This window comes from Nerophis ophidion, linkage group LG16, assembly GCF_033978795.1.
Source record: "Nerophis ophidion isolate RoL-2023_Sa linkage group LG16, RoL_Noph_v1.0, whole genome shotgun sequence".
NCBI classification, from domain to species: Eukaryota; Metazoa; Chordata; class Actinopteri; order Syngnathiformes; family Syngnathidae; genus Nerophis; species Nerophis ophidion.
This window is the reverse complement of record NC_084626.1, coordinates 2207096-2232110: the sequence shown is the minus strand read 5'-3', so window position 1 is coordinate 2232110 and position 25015 is coordinate 2207096. Positions and strand designations below refer to the sequence as shown.

The window sequence follows — 25015 nt, the reverse complement described above, 5'->3', positions numbered from 1 at the left end:
AAAAAAATAATAAAATTGTATCATTTCTCTTTTAATAAAAAAATGAAAAGGGGTCCCACAGACCCGAACACCACACAAGGGTGTTTTGGTTGCACTTTATTTAAATAAAGTCTGAAAGCCATCCATTTTCTACCACTTGTCCCTTTCGGGGGGTGCTGGAGCCTATCTCAGCTGCAAACGGGCGGAAGGCGGGGTAAGCCGTGGAAAAGTCACCACCTCATCGCAGGGCCAACACAGATAGACAGACAACAATAACACTCACATTCACACACTAAGCGTGAAATACATCCATTTTCTACCGCTTAATCCCTTTTTTGGGGTCGCGGGGGGCGCTGGCGCCTATCTCAGCTACAATCGGGCGGAAGGCGGGGCACACCCTGGACAAGTCGCCACCTCATCGCAGGGCCAACACAGATAGACAGACAACATTCACACTCACATTCTCACACTAGGGCCTAAGTTTTGCCAATCAACCTATCCCCAGGTGCATGTCTTTGGAAGTGGGAGGAAGCCGGAGTACCCGGTGGGAACCCACGCGTTCACGGGGAGAACATGCAAATTCCACACAGAAAGATCCCGAGCCTGGATTTGAACCCAGGACTGCAGGAACTTCGTATTGTGAGGCAGACGCACTAACCCCTCTCCCACCGTGAAGCCTTAGGTGTGAAAGTATTGGTTGTAATTGTTAGTTGCTTGTTTATATCCATAATTCATTTATATCTAATTCCCTTACAAGAAACAAAAGGAATATAGGAAACTTCACCTGCAGTGTCCTGTATCCAGTATTTATTTCACAGCCACACTGGTTGAATATTTTTTACTAAAGAGTTAGTGAATTGATTTCAACTCACTGAACCGTTTCTGATCGTACGGGTTGAACAAATCAATGTTGTGCCTTGATCTTATCGGCAACCACAAATTATGAATTGAATCATTGTTAAAACTAATTATTACACCCGAATCAATTATAGTAGTACTGACTTACTAATCATCCCTATTCCGAGACAACTGTAACAGCTCAGTTGCGGATTATCCAATGCCTTTAAAGGCCTACTAAAACCCACTACTACCGACCACGCAGTCTGATAGTTTATATATCAATGATGAAATATTAACATTGCAACACATGCCAGTGCGGCCATTTTTAGTGTACTAAATTGCAATTTTAAATTTCCCGCGAAGTGTCCTGTTGAAAACTTTGCGGTATGATGACGCGTGCGTTTGACGTCACCGGTTGTAGCGGACATTTTTTTTCCAGCCTGATCCAAGCTATAAGTAGTCTGCTTTAATCGCATAATTACACAGTATTCTGGACATCTATGTTGCTGAATGTTTTGCAATTTGTTCAATTAATAATGGAGAAGTCAAAGTAGAAAGATGGAGGTGGGAAGCTTTTAGCCGGTGTTTCCTTGTATAAAATTCCCGAAGGTGAAGCTTTACTACGGAACAGAGCGGTCAAGCGAACATGGTTCCCGACCACATGTCAACCGGCAGATTTCGGTGAGAAAAATGTGGTAATAAGTCGTCTCTTACCGTAGTTATGAGCGGAGCTTGCGTCCTCATCCTGCAGCTGCGGACTATTACCTCCTCCAACCGGAGGCACTGACGGTCACCACACCCGTGGCCACACCCCTCCGACTATCAGGTACCATATAATCTCACTAAAACACTAGTAACACAATAAGGGATTTTCCAGAATTGTCCTATTAAATGTGTCTAATAACATCTGAATCGCTCCCACTGTAGTCCTTTTTTTGTAGTCCTTCACTCTCACTATCCTCATCCACGAATATTTCATCCTCGCTCAAATTAATAGGAAAATTGTCGCTTTCTCGGTCCGAATCGCCCTAGCTGTTGGTGGCTATGATTGTAAACAATGTGAGGATGTGAGGAGCTCTACAACCAGTGACATCACGTGTAAATCATCTGCTACTTCCGGTACAGGCAAGGCTTTTTTATTGGTGACCAAAAGTTGCAAACTTTATCGTCGATGTTCTCTACTAAATCCTTTCGACAAAAATATGATCAAGTATGACACATAGAATGGACCTGCTATCCCTGTTTAAATAAGAAAATCTCTTTTCAGTAGGCCTTTATCCGGAAAATGCAAACTCCAAACAATAAGGGCTGAGCCAGAATCAAACCCCGAACCTTCTTGTTGTACTAACCAGTCAAAATCACTGTTTTACTTCTTTCCTGCGGCCCTCTGTTTAGCCTCAGACCGCCAAGGTAATGACAAGGAGCAAGCAGTGTGGTAACATTGTAGGATTTGAGAGGTTAGAAGAAAACATCATGCAGTATTTACCTGGTGACTTTGAGCAAGCGTAACAGCCGGATGCAGCGGAGCACCGAGATGCCCATGACTGACATGATGTTCATTTGTACGAGGATGAGCTCCATGATGCCAGTGGACACCACAAAGCAGTCGAAGCGATTGAAGAGAGACATGAAGTACGAAGACAAGCCGAGAGCGTACATCTTCATGAACATCTCCAGAGAAAACATGAAGAGGAGGAGATTATTGGCATTGTCTGTTGATCGATGTTGTTGTTTTTTAAGTCCACAATATAAATTGTGATGCCCAGATGGAAAAAAAATGAAAAGAGGGTTAGTCAATTAGATTTGTAATACTGCACCCAATTGACGGCACGCTGGGGTCTGACCTTGCCAGTTTGAGAGCCTTTCTGACTGCTTGTGGTGTTCCGTTGCAATGGCGAGCGTATTGAAGAAGACAAGCATGATCACCCACCAGTAGAAAAGTTTGGACTTGACGTACACCCGACATTTACGGCGCAACCAGCGATTCCACTTGCGAGCCACTTTACTGTGCAAGGGAGAAGACAAACAATTGGTGTCAAGTCGATCATGTTTGTTCCTGTCACCAGGTGGGGTTGGAGGAAAATGCCACGACTTACTAGTAATACATTATCAATTGCATGGTGTCCATTTTCCCAGCACTCCCTGCCTCCGATCCACCATTTTCAGCAGGGAGCAGACCTGAATAAAAAAAATTAAAATGAGCATCATTGAGTGTTAAAGGCCTACTGAAATGAGATTTTCTTATTTAAACGGGGATAGCATTATTATGTGTCATACTTGATCATTTCGCGATATTGCCATATTTTTGCTGAAAGGATTTAGTAGAAAACATCGACGATAAAGTTCACAACTTTTGGTGCTGATAAAAAAGCCTTGTATGTACCAGAAGTAGCAGACGGTGTGCGCGTGACGTCACGGGTTGTGGAGCTCCTCATAAATGGGTTGTACTTGTATAGCGCTTTTCTACCTTCAAGGTACTCAAAGCGCTTTGACACTACTTCCACATTTACCCATTCACACACACATTCACACACTGATGGAGGGAGCTGCCATGCAAGGAGCTACCCAGCACTTATTAAGAGCAAGGGTGAAGTGTCTTGCTCAGGACACAACGGACGTGACGAGGTTGGTAGGTATTGAACCAGGGACCCTCGGGTTGAGCACGGCCACTCTTCCAATGCGCCAACGCCTCCTCACATCTGAACATTGTTTACAATCATAGCCACCAGCAGCGAGAGCGATTCGCAACCGAGAAAGCGATGATTTCCCCATTAATTTGAGCGAGGATGAAAGATTCGTGGATGAGGAAAGTGAGAGTGAAGGACTAGGAAAAAAAAAAAAAAAGACTATACAGAGGGAGCGATTCAGATGTTATTAGACACATTTACTAGGATAATTCGGGAAAATACCTCATCTGCTTATTGTGTTACTAGTGTTTTAGTGAGATTATATGGTCGTACTTGTACAACCTGAAGGTCGGCCCCGCACCGTTCTTCAGCACCAGTCGACGGGTGGTGGCGATGCCCATCTCTGCCCTTCGCAAGGGACCCTCTTCGAAACACGATCTTTCGTAATGATCGCTGCATAATACACTGTACTTTGTGTGTGTGGTCCAATCCAACCATGTTTGCTTGACCGCTCTGTTCCATAGTAAAGCTTCACCATCATCTTTCGGGAATGTAAACAATGAAACTGTGTTTGTTTTGCTAAAGGCGGCCGCAATACACCGCTTCCCACCTACAGCTTTCGTCTTTGACGTCTCCATTATTCATTGAACAAATTGCAAAAGATTCAGCAACACAGATGTCCAGAATACTGTGCATTTATGAGATGAAAACAGACGATTTATAGCTGGGAATGGTGCTGGAACAAAAAGTCCCCTACAAAGCGTGACGTCATGCGCACGTCATCATACCTCGACGTTTTCTGCAGGATACTTCGGTGCAAAATTTAAAATTGCTATTTAGTGAACTAAAAAGGCCGTATTGGCATGTGTTGCAATGTTAATATTTCATCATTGATATATAAACTATCAGACTGCGTGGTCGGTAGTAGTGGGTTTTAGTAGGCCTTTAATTGTTTTAGCAAGATGTACAGTAGGTGGTGGCTTACCACAAAACATTTTAACTAAAGTTGGGAACAATACATTCTTGATTGGAGGAGAGTTTAAAAATCTGAGCAAGTTCTTACTTTTCACAGAAAACTAGCTTTTCTCTGTAAAACTGTAAATACATTGTGGCGGATACTTGGACCATGGTCTCACACCCAGTCGGCTTGAGATGAGGGCTTCACTAAATTAGTTCAGGCGTGCAATACGGAGGCGCGTTTAAGCACTTCCTGCTAGATCCTTAAAGGCCTACTGAAACCCACTACTACCGACCACGCAGTCTGATAGTTTATATATCAATGATGAAATCTTAACATTGCAACACATGCCAATACGGCCATTTTAGTTTACTAAATTGCAATTTTAAATTTCCCGCGAAGTATCCTGTTGGCGGGTTGTAGCGGACATGTTCTTCCAGCACCGATCACGGCTAAAAGTCCTCTGCGTTAATCGCATAATTACACTGTATTCTGGACATCTGTGTTGCTGAATCTTTTGCAATTTGTTCAATTAATAATGGAGACATCAAAGATGAAAGATGTAGGTGGAAAGCGGTGTATTGCGGCCGTTGTTTATTTTTGTTTACATTCCCTAAAGATGACTGTGAAGCTTTACTATAGAACAGAGCAGTCAAGCGAACATGGTTCCCTACCACATGTCAAGCGGCAGGTTTCGGTGAGAAAATTGTAGTAATAAATCGGCTCTTACCGTAGACATGAGCGGAGCTTGTGTCATTCCTCCTGCAGCTGTCAAAAAAAGGCAGCTGCGACTCTGTTGCCTCCTCCGTGGCTTCCTTCAGAGACACTGGCGGTCACCACACCCGGTTCGACTATATAATCTCACTAAAACACTAGTAACACAATAACCAGATAAGGGATTTTCCAGAATTATCCTAGTAAATGTGACTAATAACATCTGAATCGCTCTCTCTTTATTTTTTCTATTCCTTCTTTCTCACTATTATCATCCAAAAATCTTTCATCCTCGCTCAAATTAATGGGGAAATCGTCACTTTCTCTGTCCGAATCGCTCTCACTACTGGTGGCCATGATTGTAAACAATGTTCAGATGTGAGGAGCTCCACAACCCGTGACGTCACGCGCACATCGTCTGCTACTTCTGGTACAGGCAAGGCTTTTTTACTAGCCCCCAAAAGTTGCGAACTTTATCGTCAATGTTTTCTATTAAATATTTTCAACAAAAATATGGCAATATCGCAAAATTATCCCCGTTCAAATAAGAAAATCTCATTTCAGTAGGCTTTTAATGTTGCCAGTTTGCCAATAAAGACGTGTTTAGAAAAACAACCGCGTTTCCTCAATATGCCGCATTGGTGACATCCGCAACAGCCAAAGTGTCGTCTCCGCTTAGCAGTCTCTTGCACGCGAACTACAGTGCTCAACTTCCACCGTGGCGAACCAAATACCAGAGAGCAAGCCGACCTTGTGGTTCGATCAGAGCAAAGGTCGATTTAACGTACAGCTACGACGACACTGAATACTTCTTGGTTGTCGCCTCCCTTGGCCAGCAAGCAACCACTTGGGCCATGAAGATCTTGCGGCGCTCCCGAGAACAGAATCGCCCTCAAGCTGCTCCTCCTGAGGCGGGACAGCCTTCCTCTTCAGCCTGCTGGTCTTCCTGTGACGTGCGAGTACCCAGCTCCGTGGGATTACCGCAATGGGCTCCAGAGAGTCGCCTTTCAGGGCCACTTCCTTCTGACTCCTCGTGTAACGAGGACAACAGGAGAAGTTTCCTGCCTCTGATGACGAAGAGGCTGTTACTGCCCGACTGGCAGTACATGGCGCTACAGTCGAGGCAAACCCGCAAGATTCCCCAGCACGAGCATCCGTGGTCCCTTCCGTGCGTCGAGACTGGCGCGCAGAGACCGCAACATCTTAACGAGCAGGTGAGCAGCAGCCTCTCGCCGCACCTGACGAAGGGAACGCCTCGGCATACGACTTCCAGCTACATATCGTGATAAAGACAGAAAACATTGCCTATTTTTATTAGGTCATGGGAGTATACTTGCCAACTTTGAGACCTCCGAATTCGTGAGATGTGTAGCATCCCGGAAGAGTTAGTGCTGTAAGGGGTTCTGGTTATTTGTTCTGTTGTGTTGATGTTGTTTTACGGTGCGGGTGTTCTCCCGAAATGTGTTTGTCATTCTTGTTTTGGTGTGGGTTCACAGTGTGGTGCATATTTGTAACAGTGTTAAAGTTGTCTATACGGCCACCCTCAGTGTGACCTGTATGACTGTTGACCAAATATGCCTTGCATTCGTTCATGTGCGTGTATTAGAGATGCGCGGTTTGCGGTCTCATCCGGGGAGTCCGCGGATAAACCGCGGGTCGGGCGGTTGACATGACGAAAAAATAGATTTTAATTAGATTCGGGCGGGTGGCGGTTGAACCATCCAGAAATATTTGATATGCATGGTTCTGTGTTTTGTATCCTTTGCCATTCAAACTGCCATTTAAGACCCGTGTCATAAAGCGAAAAAGGCTCTAAGAGATGCTATTATTCTCTTGAATGACTGCCGGCAGTCACCCAGACAATACGTTTTAGGGCGTGCTATGAAGCCATTGGCTTTGTCGCCTACTACAACAAGTACAATCTGCTTGTTAGTCCAGAATCATGTTGTGTGTGGCTTCCGCGGCAACACGCACACGACTGCAAGGCATACTGGGTGACACAGAGTACACTAATGGCTGTGATATAAACCATTTTAACACTCTTAGTAATATGCACCACGCTGTGAAGCCACACCAGTTAAGAACGACAAACACATTTCGGGAGAACATCCTCACAGTAACACAACATAAACGCAACACAACAAATACCCATAATCCTTTGTATTCATGACACTTCCTGGCTATTTTATACACCCCGCTAACAGCAAACCCCGCATATATTATGTGATTGAGCCGGCACGCTGTTTGTATGGAGGAAAAGCGGACGGGATGACAGGTTGTAGAGGACGTCAAAGCCAGTGCCTTTAAGGCACGGCCCCGATATTGTTTTAATTAGAAATTGGAAATTGGGATTAATTCCGGAGAATGGTTGCCCCTCGAGATTTTCGGAAGTCTCCCAGAAAAATCAGGAGGGTTGGCAAGTATGCATGGGAGTGTGAATATCTGACAAAAGATTGAAACCCCAATACTGTCGGGGCGGTTTAGCTCAGTTGGTAGAGTGGCCGTGCCAGCAAATTGAGGGTTGCAGGTTCGATTCCCGCTTCCGCCATCCTAGTCACTGCCGTTGTGTCCTTGGGCAAGACACTTTATCCACCTGCTCCCAGTGCCACCCACACTGGTTTGAATGTAACTTAGATATTGGGTTTCACTATGTAAAGCGCTTTGAGTCACTAGAGAAAAAGCGCTATATAAATATAATTCACTTCACTGTATTGAGGGGAAAAAAAAGTAGGTGAAATATGCCCCAATTTATGGCTAATATTAAGACTGTATAACAGGTTTGTGACAACACATCACTTATATGGCGTTTTGTACCAATTATATGTGAATTGAGAGAAGCATACTGTGGTCAAACTCCACAACCTGGCTTTGTCTTGATTTATTCTGTTACTGATTGTCATTAACAGTGGAAGCATTTAAGTCCCATCTTAAAACTCATTTGTATACTCTAGCCTTTAAATACACCCAACTTTTAGACCATTTGATCTGCCGTTTCTTTTTTTTTCTCCTGGTGGCCACGGATGAAGTGCTGGCTGTCCAGAGTCCGGACCCGGGGTGGACCGCTCGCCTGTGCATTGGTTAGGGACAACTCTGCGTTGCTGATCCGTCTCTGCTCGGGATGGTCTCCTGCTGACACCACCATGGACTGGACTCTCACGATTATGTTAGATCCACTATGGACTGGACTCTCACAATATTATGCTAGATTCACTCGACGTCCATTGCACTGGTCGCCCAGGGAGGGGGTCCCCACATCTGTGGTCCCTCCAAGGTTTCTCATTGTCCCATTGGGTTGAGTTTTTCCTTGCCCTGATGTGCGATCTAAGCCTAGAATGTTGTTGTGGCTTGTGCAGCCCTTTGAGACATTTGTGATTTAGGACTATATAAGTAAACATTGAGTGATTGATGAACTTGAAGCGCCATCCAATTCCTATCCTGGAGAATTCAAAGTTCCATTCACTGGAACTAAGTGGCCAAGCCCATTTCTGCGCTGCTGACCCGTCTCCGCTCGGGATGGTCTCCTGCTGGCCCCACTATGCACTGGACTCTCACTATTATGTTAGATCCACTATGGTCTGGACTTTCCCAATATTATGTTAGACCCACTCGACATCCATTGCATCCGGTCTCTCCTGGAGGGGGGCAAGGTTCACCCACATCTGCGGTCCTCTCCAAGGGTTCTCATTGTCATCCACATCAACGTCCCACTTGGTTGTGAGTTTTTCCTTGCCCTTATGTGGGCCCTGAACCGAGGATGTCGTTAGGGCTTGTGGTGTAACAGTTTGTTTACACATAAAATCTTCCACTCCTTCTTTGTCTCATTTTGTCCACCAAATGTTTCATGCTGTGCGTGAATGCACAAAAGTGTGCTTTGTTGATGTTATCGACTTGTTGGAGTGCAAATCAGGCATATCACGGACGTCCCACTGGGGTGAGTTTTTCTTTGCCCTTATGTGGGCTCTACCGAGGATGTCGTTGTGGTTTGTGCAGCCCTTTGAGACACTGATGATTTAGGGCTATATAAATAAACATTGATTGATTGATTGATTAGCAAACTCACAGTTTACAAATACAAGTTTAGTCTGTTAAAAGCAGTATGGGTCTCTAGCTGTGGTCTTTGTCTTTAGTTGTTTTTATAACAATCAATCTTAGTTGTGTTCTGTGTGCCTTACTCTGTCCCTCCTGGTCATTGTCCATGATTTCAGCCTGAGTGATCCACTCCATGTATCCCTTCAGGTCCTCATCAAGCTGCTGGGTCTCCCTCAACTTCTGAAACTCTCCACGAGACTTCGCCTTCTCCCGCTCCTTGGTGAACTCGCTAGCAGGGAAAAGGTTAACGTAAAGCCAAACCATACAAATACACCAAAACATTTCAGGTTTTTAGTGATTTTCCTACCCGCTAAGTACACCCAGAACCAAGTTGAGCACGAAGTAGGAACCAACCAGGATGAGTGTGGTGAAAAAGATCCAAGGCCATTCCATTCCGATAGCGTCATTTACCTGTTATCGGAACACGTTCATGTCATGTTTTCGTCAGTGAAACACAGTTAACAAAGCCCAACTAAATAACTTTTAGTAGTTTACGTGACAAAATGTCTTTCAGACGTATTACCCAGTAGAGAACATCAGTCCATCCCTGTGTAGTGATACACTGGTACACGGTCAGCATAGAAAATCCCAGGTTATCAAAGTGAGTGATGCCATTATTTGGGCCAGGCCAACCAGCCCGACACTCTGTGCCGTTGATGGTGCAACGACGCCCGTTTCCCGCTTGGGCACACGGAGCCGGCTTCTCATTCTCCTCTGTAGCAACGATGTCTGAGCATAAGGGAAATGGATTAATCCTAGGAAATATCGCAATTTGTAAAGTGGTAAAACCTTTTTCAAGGTAACTTATGGTTTTGAATGCAACCCTTCTTTTGAGCTGTGTTCATCCAGAAAATGCTTCTAATCAACCGAAGCAGCTCTAAAAAAAAAAAAAATCCCATTACCGTATTTTCGGACCATAGGACTGCCGATGAGCGGGTCTATTCAGGTCTTTTTTCATACAAAAGGTGCACTGGATTATAAAGCGCATTGAAGGCCTACTGAAATGAGATTTTCTTATTTAAACGGGGATAGCATGTTGCGATCCGCTACTTGGATCACCACATATTATTGTTTATACTTCCAGTTGTTGTATCACTCCGTCGTTCTACCCTCTTACTTCCACCATGGCTGCTCATTGATCCCACCTGCTAATCACGGTCCCTGCACACCTGTCACTTTTCATTACTTCCCTATTTAAGCCCGTACCTTTTCATTATTCTTTCTGGGTTCATAAATTGCTTTCACGCAACAAGTTACCTATGTATATTCTCGCTAGCTTTTCACGCTAAGCCATTTGCTCATTCCAGCTGTATGTTTTGTTTTACTCTTTTATGTGCCTACGTGCCAGTTTAGTTCTCATTGTTGTATATCCTGGCTTTTATGCTAACGTCTTTGGTTTGCCTTTTATTAGCACCAGTGTTTTGTTTCATAGATCATTTTCGTTAAATAAATTGTTTATATCTTACCTTTGCTGTGTTCACTTGTTGACGCATCCTCGAGGGAATGCCAAACAGGCGTAACATGTCATGCTTGATCATTCCGCGATATTGCCCTATTTTTGCTGAAAGGATTTAGTAGAGAACATCGACGATAAAGTTCGCAACTTTTGGTCGCTAATAAAAAAGCCTTGCCTTTACCGGAAGTATGTGCGCGTGACGTCACGGGTGTGAGGGCTCCTCACATCCTCACATTGTTTATAATGTGAGCCACCAGCAGTAAGAGCAATTCGGACCGAGAAAGCGACAATTTCCCCATTAATTTCAGCGAGGATAAAAGATTCGTGGATGAATATATTGATAGTGAAAGAACTAGAAAATAAATAAATAAATAAATAAATAAAAAGCGACGGCTCCGGGCGGCGGCAGTGTGAGCGTTTCAGATGTAATTAGACACATTTACTAGGATAATTCTGAAAGATCCCTTATCTGCTTATTGTTTTAATAGTGTTTTAGTGAGATTGTAAATACATACCTCAAAGTCGGATGGCTGTGGTGAACACGCAGTGTCTCAGAGAGAAGCCGAGGAGCCAAGCTCACAGCTGCCTTTTCTGACAGCTACTGCTGGAGTATGCATATTGCACTCACGTCTCCGCTAAGAGCTGACTTAATATCACAATTATCCCCTCCAAAAACATGCTGGTTGACGTAGAGAAACATATTCGCTTGACCGCTCTGTGTTAAAGCTTCACAACAAACAAAGAAACACAGGCTGTGTCTCGGTTGCTAAGGACAGCTGCAATCCACCGCTTTCCACCAACAGCATTATTCTTTATAGTCTCCATTGTTAATTGAATAAATTTCAAAAGATTCAGCAACACAGATGTCCAAAATACTGTGTAATTATGCGATGAAAAGAGATGACTTTTAAGTCGTAAGTGGTGCTGAGCTAATATGTCCCCTCCAACCAATAACGTCACAAACACGCGTCATCATTCCGCGACGTTTTCAACAAGAAACTCAGCGGCAAATTTAAAATTGTAATTTAGTAAACTAAAAAGGCCGTATTGGCATGTGTTGCAATGTTAATATTTCATCATTGATATATAAACTATCAGACTGCGTGGTCGGTAGTAGTGGGTTTCAGTAGGCCTTTAAAGGGGTCATATTATGATTATTTTTATAAATTTAAAACACTTTCTTGTTGGTCTACGTCAGTGTTTTTCAACCACTGTGTCGCGGCATAATCTTGATTGCTAAAACAAAGTAGATGCAGGAAATATCGCTCAAAGGAAGACATGAAACTGCTACAGGAAAATACAAAAAAAAATAGGAGCGCAAGACAAGAACTAAAACACTACACACAGGAAAACAGCAAAAAATACAAAATAAGTCAGGGTGTGACGTGACAGGTGGTGACAGTACACCTACTTTGAGACAAGAGCTATATTGATGCATGCTTGGTTATGGTTTTAAGTCATATCCAAAAATTGCAACGACTTTTTACTGTCTACTGAGTTTCGTTTTTTAGTGATTTCTGCTGGTGGTGTGACTCTTGATTTTTTTTAACGCAAAAAAATGTGCCTTGGCTCAAAAAAGGTTGAAAAACACTGGTCTACATAACATGTAATGGTGGTTCTTTGATGAAAGTGTTGCATAGATGATGTTTTACAGATCATCTTCAAGTAGCTTTCTGAGCGTCTCTTCAGGATGCGCCGTTTTGTGGGCGGTCTTATCTATGTGGTTCACCTTCGACAGCGTCTTTTCCCCGTCATCTTTGTTGCAGCGGTGTAGCGTGCAAGGACGGGAGTGGAAAAAGTGTCAAAAGATGGCGCTAACTGTTTTAATAATATTCAGACTTTACTTTAATCGATAACGGAGCAGCACCTTCTCATCGCTGGCTCAATAATGCAACATCAACGCCGAAAACGTGTCCCGTAAAAAAAACGTCCGACCGGAACCCCTTAATAACTAAAGTTCCTTGGGTGAATAACGTAAACTCACTACAGTTTTTAGCGCTTTGATAGCTAGTCTACTGATGGATATAAGAGATAACTTTATGCTACTTTATATTAGAAATGGCAACAATGGAAGTTGAACACCACATAAGAAGAAATAAGAAGCTTATGACTACGGTGTCGGCACGGACTATAATTGCGGATCCACACACATTTTCAGGACTTAGGCAGATCCGAAATTCACATCAGCAGGTCCCAGAAGGTAAGAAAAGTCGGTTTTGCATAATATTGCGAAAAAAATCTACAGGTACAATGTCTGCTAATAGGTGCCATTTTTCGATCCTTATACACACACCATAATAATACTTGTATGTTTAATTCGCAGACAATCCATCAAGCCGTGCGGCTTCCTAGCTTACCGAAGTCGTACTAAAACATTTTGACAGATTTTTGAGCGCCATTTGTAATGTTCTCTATTCTCAATGGGACATGTTGGTGTTGTTTACGGTCATCATATTGCAGTCTACACATATCTCTTATGTATGACTGCCATCTCCTGGTCACACTTATCATTATACCACGTACCAAATAAAATAGCTTTGAGGTCAGTAAGCACAACTAGTATTATGCCGTACATTATGCACACCGGGTTATATTTTATATACATATATATAGTTTTTGCGAAAATTAAAGGATTTTAAGTGCGCCTTATAGTCCAAAAAATACGGTACATGGCAAGTGCCAAACACTGTTGTGAGTAGTACTTACCTGAGCCTTTGTAGTAGCAAGTTTTATGCATTTTGCACTTGAAGAGCTCCAGTCCCATAATAGAGTAGATTGTGACCATGAAAAAGACGAGCAGAGCAATGTGAAACAAAGGAAGCATCGACTTTAGGATGGAGTTCATCACCACTTGCAGGCCTGAGGAGAAAAACAGGATACATTTTAGGAAGAAACTACAAGTCATCAATCCACCACTTTCCACCAACAGCATTATTCTTTATAGTCTCCATTATTAATTGAATAAATTTCAAAAGATTCAACGACATTCAAACGAGCAGTCAAACTTCTCCCTTCACTATTAGTCTTATATTCTATATCAGTGTTTTTCAACCATGTTACAAACACCGTTTGCAAACAATTAAGTTATGTAAACAAACATTTATAAAATATTTATATTGAAATAACTGATTTCACAGCGTATGTATCTGTGGGTTATAGTCCGGCGCGGCTCATATATGGAAAATACTTTTTTTTTTTTTTTAATGTATGTATTTTTTTTTAGTAGGTGTGGTTTGAATCCTGGTGTGCTTAATAGTCTGGAAAATATGGTACTTAACTCAAATATATTTTAATTTATAACTTTCATTAAATGTCTTTTTTCGACATTCTTCCTCTGTCCTGTAAAATAAACATACCATAATTATAATTACGGACTGTTTGTGTATTTGTAAGGGGGTAAGATGTGAAGTGAAGTGAATTATATTTACCGTTTTTCCTTGAATTGCCGCTAATTAATTTAAAACCTCTTCTCACTCCTGCGCTTACCAAAGGCATGCGGTAAAAGTAAGTATGCGCTAATTATTTTAAAACCTCTTCTCACTACGGCACTTACCAAAGGCATGCAGTAATAATTTGAGTGTGATGTAAGGATACCATCATGAAAAGCACATTTAATACAAAAAATGTTTTTATGGTCTTACCTTTACTTATAAATTAAATCCATGCCAGCCCCTTCTGATCAAAAGCATCGATAACTTGTTTATAGAAGTTATCCTTATCTTTCTTCAGTTTTAAAAGTCTCTCTGTCTCAATGGAGATCTTCCTTTATTACCTCCTGCTTCGATTGAAAGTCCAGTTTAAAAAACTGCTATCAGTTAGCTCGGCTCCTGAAGTGCGGGGGCGACGACAGAATTACCCTCGGAGAACTCCCCCTCCCGTTCTGCTCCGTGGGTGATCTCTTTATCCCACCGCTACCACGAGGAAGTGTTGTTGTATAAATAATACACTGGGCATTTAGGACTGGAACATACTTTATTTCAGCCCGGTTGTTTACATAGCCAGCATAGGTGTTACATCCTGAAAGGTATGTCGTGCAACCGCCGCGTCATATCCGTCCAAGCACAATTCACGTCGGGCGGGAGTCATTTAATGACTCATATTTGACAGGCGCAGCTACGGTATGGTGACGGTCTCAAGCCGTCGTCTTGAGGGTTCCCAGGACCACCAAGGAAGGACATGGCTTGAGCAGTTTGACTTTGTTTAAGGTTCAATAAAACCTCAGTCCAGGTCGCTCTTCCGCTCCTCCTCTCCGCTCGCTCTCCGTCTCCTCGCTGCCATCTTGGGCGTGCCCTGCCTGTCTGTCGGCTCCAGAGGTTTACTAATAAAACATAGCTGCTTACTGTTCTTTTTAGCATACCGGTATTCAATAGCTTGGACCTTAAATCCTACTGAATAGCTGTTAATCTTCTTCCCTATATGCGATTTCAAATTACCGGTATTGAAATCAGCCACCTCCATTTTGAAAATGATGTCAGGTGAAGTGTCACTCGTGACGTCACGAGTTTGACCCGGCGGTAATACTAAGCATGCGCTAATTATTTTGTGAAGCGAGTTTGACCCGGCAGTAATTTAAGGCAGGCGCATATATTGTACCATATGTCCCGGCAAGGAATCTGCGTTCAAAAGACTCCGGCTTATTAGTGATTCCTAGAGCCCAAAAAAAGTCTGCGGGCTATAGAGCGTTTTCCGTTCGGGCTCCAGTACTCTGGAATGCCCTCCCGGTAACAGTTCGAGATGCTACCTCAGTAGAAGCATTTAAGTCTCACTTTAAAACTCATCTGTATACTCTAGCCTTTAACTAGACCTCCTTTTTAGACCAGTTGATCTGGCGCTTCTTTTTTTTTTTCTATGTCCCCCCCTCCCTCGTGGAAGGGGTCCGGTCCGATGACCATGGATGAAGTACTGGCTGTCCAGAGTCGAGACCCAGGATGGACCGCTCGTCGGGACCCAGGATGGACCGCTCGCCTGTGTATCGGTTGGGGACATCTCTACGCTGCTGATCCGCCTCCGCTTGGGATGGTTTCCTGTGGACGGGACTCTCGCTGCTGTCTTGGATCCGCTTTGAACTGAACTGTGTTGGAGCCACTATGGATTGAACTTTCACAGTATCATGTTGGACCCGCTCGACATCCATTGCTTTCGGTCCCCTGGGGGGGGGTTGCCCACATCTGAGGTCCTCTCCAAGGTTTCTCATAGTCAGCATTGTCACTGGCGTCCCACTGGATGTGAATTCTCCCTGCCCACTGGGTGTGAGTTTTCCTTGCCCTTTTGTGGGTTCTTCCGAGGATGTCGTAGTCGTAATGATTTGTGCAGTCCTTTGAGACATTTGTGATTTGGGGCTATATAAATAAACATTGATTGATTGATTGATTGATTGATACTATATGCCCGGCGGCAATTCAAGGAAATACGGTATGTAGCGCTTTTCTCTAGTTTCTCTAAGCAGTTTTACAGAGTGAAACCCGATATCAAAGTTACATTTAAACCAGTGTGGGTGGCACTGGGAGCAGGTTGTTAAAGTGCCTACTCCAAGGACACAACGGCAGTGACTAGGTTGGCGGAAGCGGGGATCGAACCTGGAAAACTCAAGTTGCTCTACCAACCGAGCTATAAAGAGTACAATGGATACCCCCTTTTAACTGCATTTTAGACATCAAAAGTCTGAGCTCAACCAGGACTAAACATAAGAGTTTAGTTATAGGGTCAGAAAGACCACAATTACATTATTTCAAACCAACATAATCCATGAAAAATCTGAAAGGGACTCTAAGCTGACTTTTATCCCGCATATCAAAAAAATGACAACCGTAATTTTGTTTATCATTTTAAGAACATAGCCAGAGTCCACCTGTTTATCTCTCTCAGGCCAGCACGGTGGTGCTTTTGCGTGCTTTAATTTCCTGTCGTTTAGACAATCGTAATGCCCCGCTCTTGGGCTTCCCAAAAAGAATATTAGAAATCGACAATTATTACAAAACTCAGTTGCATGCATGCTGACAAAGACCAAAGGGCGGTGCCACATCACACCAGTTTTAAAGTCGCTACATAGACTTTGTTTTATTCAGGGTTGATTTTAGATTTCTTTTACTAGTTTTTAAATGTTCAAATCTCTGACCTACTTTTATCATATTAGCCCAAGGGCATCATTTTAACTTCTTAACCTCAATAATACCGGAACAAAGACCCACTGTGAGGCGGCATTTAGACACGATGGCCCCCACCTGTGGAACATCCTGCCAGAGAGCCTTAGGACTGCATAGACCGGGGGTGTCCAAACTTTTTCCACAGAGGGCCGCATACGGAAAAATTTAAGCATGCGGGGGCCATTTTCATATTTTTCATTTTCAAACCATAATAAGATTTTTTTTTTTAATCCTTAGGGCTCCTGGGGAGCATAGAGGGTCTCAGTCACTAAAATGTTAAAAATACGATTTTTTTTTTTTTTTTTTTTTTTTTAAATGTTTACAGTAAATCTCTATATCAACTTGAGGTTGATATAAAGCAGGGGTCACCAACGCGGTGACCCCTGCCCGTAAGAACCAGATAAGTAGCCCGCTGTCCTGTTCTAAAAATAGCTCAGATAGCAGCACTTACCAGTGAGCTGCCTCTACTTTTAAATTGTATTTATTTACTAGCAAGCTGGTCTCGCTTTGCAGGACGTTTTTAATTCTAAGAGAGACAAAACTCAAATAGAATTTGAAAATCCAAGAAAATATTTTAAAGACTTGGTCTTCACTTGTTTAAATAAATTAATTTATTTTTTTACTTTGCTTCTTATAACTTTCAGAAAGACAATTGTATAGAAAAAATAAAACCTTATTTACCTTTTAAATTCCTTCCTCTTCTTTCCTGACAATTTAAATCAATGTTCAAGTAAATTTATTTTTGTGTATTGTTAAGAATAATAGCATTTTTTAAATTTAATTCTTAATTTTAGCTTCTGTTTTTTCGGCAAAGAATAATTGGGAAATATGTCTTCAAACTTATGATTAAAATTCAAAACAATTATTTGTCTTTGTTAGAAATATAACTTGGTCCAATGTGTTATATATTCTAACAAAGTGAAGATTGAATTTTAACCTATTTAAAACATGTCATCAAAATTGTAAAATTGATCTTAATCAGGAAAAATGATGTTCCATAAATTATTTTTTTAATTTTTTCAAAAAGATTCGAATTAGCTAGTATTTCTCTTCTTTTTTTTCCCCCGTTGAATTTTGAATTTTAAAGAGTCGAAATATATTTATAAAAATATTTATCTGTTTCTATATATATTTATTGTGAGAAATCATTAAGATGACCAGTGTTTCCACAAAGATAAATATATTAATTATTAATAATAACATAAAATTAAAGGTAAATTGAGCAAATTGACTATTTCTGGCAATTTATTTAAGTGTGTATCAAACTGGTAGCCCTTCGCATTAATCAGTACCCAAGAAGTAGCTCTTAGTTTCAAAAAGGTTGGTGACCCCTGATATAAAGTAAAACAAATAAGGTTTTATGCCTTTTCTGTCAAAGACAACTTTGTTTTTTATAGTAAAACTGAAATATGCGGTATTTAGATGGATAGATAGATAGATAGATAGATAGATAGATAGATAGATAGATAGATAGATAGATAGATAGATAGATAGATAGATAGATAGATAGATAGATAGATAGATAGATAGATAGATAGATAGATAGATAGATAGATAGATGGATAGATGGATAGATAGATAGATAGATAGATGGATAGATAGATAGATAGATCTGTGTCGGCCCTGCGATGAGGTGACGACTTGTCCAGGGTGTACCCCGCCTTCCGCCCGATTGTAGCTGAGATAGGCGCCAGCGCCCCCCGCAACCCCGAAGGGGAATAAGCGGTAGAAAATGGATGGATGGATGGATAGATAGTACTTTATTGATTCCTTCAGGAGAGTTCCTTTATTTAGCAAATAAAGCCGTCAAAGCTCAATAATGCAGGACACTATTGATTTTAATTTAATATTTTTGAGTAATGACAGTGAAAAGTTAAATAAAATCCTACTAAATATATTTGAGATCCGAAAGGTTCCCCACTCATAAAGTGATGAATTTGTATTAGTTTTTTTTTACTTTTAACACTTAAATTTCAAGATCAACTTCCGATATATCTGTCGATTTTAAGTTTGAAATATTGTTTTGTTTGTTTTATGCTCTTTTGTCAAACCTTTGATGTTTTTATACGGCAACCACACAACATATGCAATATTTTTTCCACATAAAACATTTAAAAGTGATCATTTTTAAGTAATAATTCATCATCACATAGATTTTTTTTGTCCTTTTTTTTGTTTTGGGCAATGGAAAAAAATAAAATAAAGACAAAAGGAGTAAAAAAAACTGGCTGCATGGCAGCTTTGTGTCAACATTGACACTTTTTCTCATTAGATTTCACCTCATTCCACTTTTTTAAAATGTTTTTTTTCAATTTTTGCAATACTATTAATCATGCAATTTTTGCAGAACGTGTGGGGGGCCGGTAAACGATTAGCTGCGGGCCGCAAATAGCGCCCGGGCCGCACTTTGGACACCCCTGGCATAGACCCTTGATATTTTTAGACCTTTTTAATCAGCCTTTTCACTGAACATTATACACTCTCAGGCTCTTAATTTGTATTATTTTATGTTCTATTTTATTTATTGCTATTATTACTACTAATAGTTTTACCATTGTCAGTTTTTTTATTAATGATATTCTATTCATGTTTTATTTTGTTCAGATTTTTGTTATTCTTAAGCCTTCCAGGTTGTGTTTTCCTCAATCCTCAGTGCCATGTTATGTCTTATTATTGTCAATGGTGCTGCATGTGTGTTTTATTTTACAAAACCCAAAACCAGTGAAGTTGGCACATTGTGTAAATGGTAAATAAAAACAGAATACAATGATTTGCAAATCTTTTTCAACTTATATTCAATTGAATGGACTGCAAAAACAACATATTTAATTTTAAAACTGAGAAACTACTTTTTTTTTGCAAATAATCATTAACTTAGAATTTAATGGCAGCAACACATTGCAAAAAAGTTGTCACAGGGGCATTTTTACCACTGTGTTACATGGCCTTTCCTTTTAACAACACTCAGTAAACGTTTTGGGAACTGAGGAGACCAATTTTTGAAGCTGTTCAAGTGGAATTATTTCCCATTCTTGCTTAAGTTGTTCAACGCTTTATAATGTGCCACACGTTTTCAATGGGAGAAAGGTCTGGAATACAGGCAAGCCAGTTTTTTTTTTCTACGGTTTCTGGGTGTTGTTGATAAATGGCTTCGATTTCGCACAGTAGAGTTTTAATTATTTCCCATTCTTGCTTAAGTTGTTCAACGCTTCATAATGTGCCACACATTTCCAATGGGAGAAAGGTCTGGACTACAGGCAAGCCAGTTTTTTTTACTACAGTTTCTGGGTGTTGTTGATAAATGGCTTCGATTTTGCACAGTAGAGTTTTAACTTTTAGATGTAGTGACGAACTGTAGTTACTGACAGTGGTTTTTTGAAATGTTCCTGAGCCCATGTGGTGAAATCCTTTACACACCGGCGTTGCTTTTTGATGAAGTACCGCCTGAGGAATCGAAGTTCGAGGGCATTCAATGTTGGTTTTTGGCCTTGCCCTTACGTGCAGTGGTTTTTCCAGATTCTCTGAACTTTTTGATATTACGGACCGCAGATTGTGAAATCCCTTGCAAAAGCTGGTTAAGAAATGTTGTTCTTGAACTGTTGGACAATTTGCTCAAGCATTTGTTGACAAAGTGGTGAACCTCGCAACATCCTTGTTTGGGAATGAATGACTGAAAATTTCACGGAAGCTGCTTTTATACCCAATCATGGCACCCACCTGTTCCCAATTAGCCTGTTCACCTGTGGGATGTTCCAAATAAGTGTTTGATGAGCATTTCTCAACTTTCTCGGTCTTTTTTTAGCACTTGTGCCAGCTTTATTTTAAAAACATTTTGGCATAAATTTCCAAATGAGCTAACATTTGCAAAAAATAACAACGTTTACCAGTTTGAACGTTAAGTATCTTGTCTTTGCAGTCTATTCAATTGAATATAGGTTAAAAATGATTCGCAAATCATTGTATTCTGTTTTTATTTACCTTTTACTAGGGATGCAACGGTACGTGTATTTGTATTGAACCGTTTCGGTACGGGGGTTTCGGTTCGGCACGCGGGCGTACCGAACGAGTTTGGAAGCAGAAGTCTTCACAAGCTGCTCTGCTTTCTGCCTCTGTGGCTCTGTCTCAGCAGCAAGCATTGTCCCGCCCACACAACCACCTGATTGGTTACATACAAAGTCAATCAGCAGTGCGTATTCAGACTTCAGAACGATGTAGTCAATGCTTCAGCATCGAGCAGAGATATTCGTTTAGCAGGGGAGCAGCCCACTCTACCTAAATTATACTAAACCCTTCCCAGTCACAACAATTGCAAACATCACTATGAGCCCGTTGACCTTCTAGACACTTAAACTGCAGCTCAGCTCGCTCACAGTATAGGCCTGAGGTGAGGGCTAATTAGCTTTTAGCGTAACGTTAGCTAATTTTGCTGTGTGCGTGTGTGTGTGTGTGTGCGTGTTTTAGGGGCAGCAAAGCCCTGTCCGTCTGTTATTTCATTGAACTCCATTGTGTTTAGGCATGAACAGTCTCTCCTATTGCAATTGTACTATTTGTTCAGCTATAGTTACATGAATCATTAGTAATGTAGCAGCCTAGTTTTGAATACAACATTTACATAATAAAAGTCAACTACAGGCTTCTCAAATGCTGTAATAAATTAAGCATGAGTTGACATTAAACAGTTTCAATGGAAACTGTTTAATGTTGCACTTTTTATATGTAGAAGAAAGGTTTTTTCATTTTATTTAATCAAAGCAACAACTTGAGGCAGTTTAATGTGGATTAACGTGGGCAGAATTATTATAGTGTTCCCAATGTTAAACGGATAAAGCCATTGTTTACAAATTTGGTAAATAAATAACCAAAAAATTTATATTTTGTTGTTTTCTTACTGTACCGAAAATGAACCGAACCGTGACCTCTAAACCGAGGTACGTACCGAACCGAAATTTTGGTGTACCGTTACACCCCTACCTTTTACACAATGTGCCAACTTCATTGATTTTGTATTTTGTTACCTTTTAAATTGGTGTAACACATTTTGTGTTTCCATTTGCATATGTATGAAAAGTGAAACATACTGTATATAGTTTTTGATTGATTAATTGATGGATCGATTGATTAAATACCATCAGTAGATTTAATAATTATCCCCACTCCGGCTAATTATTTATATTACAGCATAAGCGAGACAAAAGCAGGTCTAAAGTGAAAAGTAATTCCTCGTGAAACAATAACATTAACTGGATGAACCGGCAAGAAATCTGCGTTCAAAGGACTCCGGCTTATTAATGATTCCCAAAGACCAAAAAAAGTCTGCGGGCTATAGAGCGTTTTCCGTTCGGGCTCCAGTACTCTGGAATGCCCTCCCGGTAACAGTTCGAGATGCCACCTCAGTAGAAGCTTTTAAGTCTCACCTTAAAACTCATTTGTATAATCTAGCCTTTAAATAGACTCCCTTTTTGGACCAGTTGATCTGCCGTTTCTTTTCTTTTTCTTCTATGTCCCACTCTCCCTTGTGGAAGGGGTCCGGTCCGATCCGGTGGCCATGTACTGCTCGCCTGTGTATCGGCTGGGGACATCTCTGCGCTGCTGATCCGCCTCCGCTTGGGATGGTTTCCTGCTGGCTCCGCTGTGAACGGGACTCTCGCTGCTGTGTTGGATCCGCTTTGGACTGGACTCTCGCGACTGTGTTGGATCCATTGTGGATTGAACTTTCACAGTATCATGTTAGACCCGCTCGACATCCATTGCTTTCCTCCTCTCCAAGGTTCTCATAGTCATCATTGTCACCGACGTCCCACTGGGTCATTATTGTCACCGATGTCCCACTGGGTGTGAGTTTTCCTTGCCCTTATGTGGGCCTACCGAGGATGTCGTAGTGGTTTGTGCAGCCCTTTGAGACACTAGTGATTTAGGGCTATATAAGTAAACATTGATTGATTGATTGAACTGAAAATAAATGCCTGAATACAATTCTAAGAGTAGATTATGCACAGTTATTTGAAATAGCTAGACATCGGCTCTCTTGGACATATTGGTTACAATATAAAATTCTAAATCTATTGGATATTGAACACTTTAGTAGAAAATGTAAAACAACAGCTGTCTGTAAAATGTGAAAAAGTGTTTACTTACTGGGGACTCCAGAGACCAGCCTCAGTGGTCGAAGAACTCTGAAAGCCCTCAGAGCTTTCATATCAAAACCACCACCCTTTTCTCCCACCGCAGGCTCCACGCCACTGATATGGTTAATGGCATCCACAACCACAGTGAAGAGTCTGGAATAATAACAAATGTGTAGTTAGAGACCCTTAAAGCTACAATTAGGATTCCCAACTCCCTGATAAAATAAGTAAGGTACACCTTTTTCAATCGGAACATCTTGTGCACTTTTATTACTTCTACAGAATTATTGTGTACAGTATTTTTTTAACCTGAATTTACTTAAATGCAGAGCTTCCGGAACAGCACTTCACTTTTTCCACATTTTGTTATGTTACAGTGTTACTCCAAAATAAAATAAATTCATTGTTGTCCGCAAAATTCTACAGACAGTACCCTATATCGATAGTGGTTTAATTGTTTATTTTTTTGTTTATTTTGCAAATTTGAGGTGGTGTTGCAAAGAGGAATGGGCAAAAATTGCCCAAAGATAGGTGTGCCAAGCTTGTGGAATTGTATTCAAAAAGACTTGAGGGTGTAATTGCTGCCAAAAGTGCATCAACAAAGTATTGAGCAAATGCTGTAAATACTTATATACATTTAGTTTTTATTTTTATTTTATATTTAATACCAAAATGTTTCAAATGAAAATTAAAAATAACAAAAAACTAAACAAAAATAAAAACTTCACATTATCATTATGGGGTATTGTCTGTAGAATTTTGAGGACATTTTTTATTTTTTTTTTCATTTGGTATAAAGCTGTAACATAAGAAAATGTGGAAAAAAGTGAACCACTGAATATTTACCAGATATTTTGGAGTAACACTGATTGTTTAATAGTGTATTTTTCAGAGCAGAATAACCATTACCTTATTAAAATGCATTTCATCCTTAAAAAGACTGCGATGAGGTGGCGACTTGTCCAGGGTGTAAACCGCCTTCCGCCCGATTGTCGCTGAGATAGGCGCCAGCGCCCCCCGTGACCCCAATAGGGAATAAGCGGTAGAATATGGATAGATGGATCCTTAAAAAAAAAATTGCTCTTGCTTAGCAAAATAAAAATATATATATTTTTAACTAATATATTACACTTATGGTCTCCAACCTTTTTGTAGCTGCGGACCGGTCAACGCTTAAAAATGTGTGCCGTGGCCCGGCGGGGGGCGGGTTTTTTTTGTTTGTTTTTCTTTGGTCATGAAAATGGGAGGTTTTTCTCATGAAAAAATGAGTTTTTGGGGGGTAGTGCACTAATTGTAAGTGTATCTTGTGTTTTTTATGTTGATTTAATTAAAAAAAATAAAATAAAAAATAAATAAAATAATAAAACATTATTCTGCAGCCTGGTACCAATCGAGCCGTGTCCCGGTGGTTGGGGACCACTGTATTACACAATCTATTATAAGTTCCAAAATTATAGTACAAACCCCGTTTCCATATGAGTTGGGAAATTGTGTAAGATGTAAATATAAACGGAATACAATGATTTGCAAATCCTTTTCAACCCATATTCAATTGAATGCACTACAAAGACAAGATATTTGGTGTTCAAACTCATAAACTTTTTTTTTTTTTGCAAATAATAATTAACTTCAAATTTCATGGCTGCAACACGTGCCAAAGTCGTTAGGAAAGGGCATGTTCACCACTGTGTTACATCACATTTTCTTTTAACAACACTCAATAAACGTTTGGGAACTGAGGAAACTAATTGTTGAAGCTTTGAAAGGGGAATTCTTTACCATTCTTGCTTGATGTACGGCTTAAGTTGTTCAACAGTCCGGGGTCTTGATGTCGTATTTTATGCTTCATAATGCGCCACACATTTTCGATGGGAGACATGTCTGGACTGCAGGCGGGCCAGGAAAGTTCCAGCACTCATTTACTACGAAGCCACGCTGTTGCAACACGTGGCTTGGTATTGTTTTGCTGAAATAAGCAGGGCCGTCCATGCAACGTTGCTTGGATAACAACATATGTTGTTGCAAAAACTATATATACCATTCAGCATTAATGGTGCCTTCACAGATGTGTAAGTTACCCATGC

At 40.9% G+C, this 25015-nt stretch overlaps 1 protein-coding gene across 1 annotated transcript in view; it reads right to left on the bottom strand.

Annotated features, from left to right (window-relative positions):
* The window catches only part of LOC133569972 (dihydropyridine-sensitive L-type skeletal muscle calcium channel subunit alpha-1-like), a 162475-nt gene that overhangs the window by 120202 nt on the left and 17258 nt on the right, over positions 1-25015 (bottom strand). The window contains exons 4-11 of the mRNA XM_061922548.1: positions 22942-23084; positions 13370-13522; positions 9731-9936; positions 9515-9618; positions 9291-9436; positions 2916-2997; positions 2664-2824; positions 2306-2531 (exon numbers count right to left, since the gene is read on the bottom strand). Coding sequence (XP_061778532.1) covers positions 2306-2531; positions 2664-2824; positions 2916-2997; positions 9291-9436; positions 9515-9618; positions 9731-9936; positions 13370-13522; positions 22942-23084 — 1221 coding nt within the window. The remainder of the gene's footprint in view (positions 1-2305; positions 2532-2663; positions 2825-2915; positions 2998-9290; positions 9437-9514; positions 9619-9730; positions 9937-13369; positions 13523-22941; positions 23085-25015) is intronic.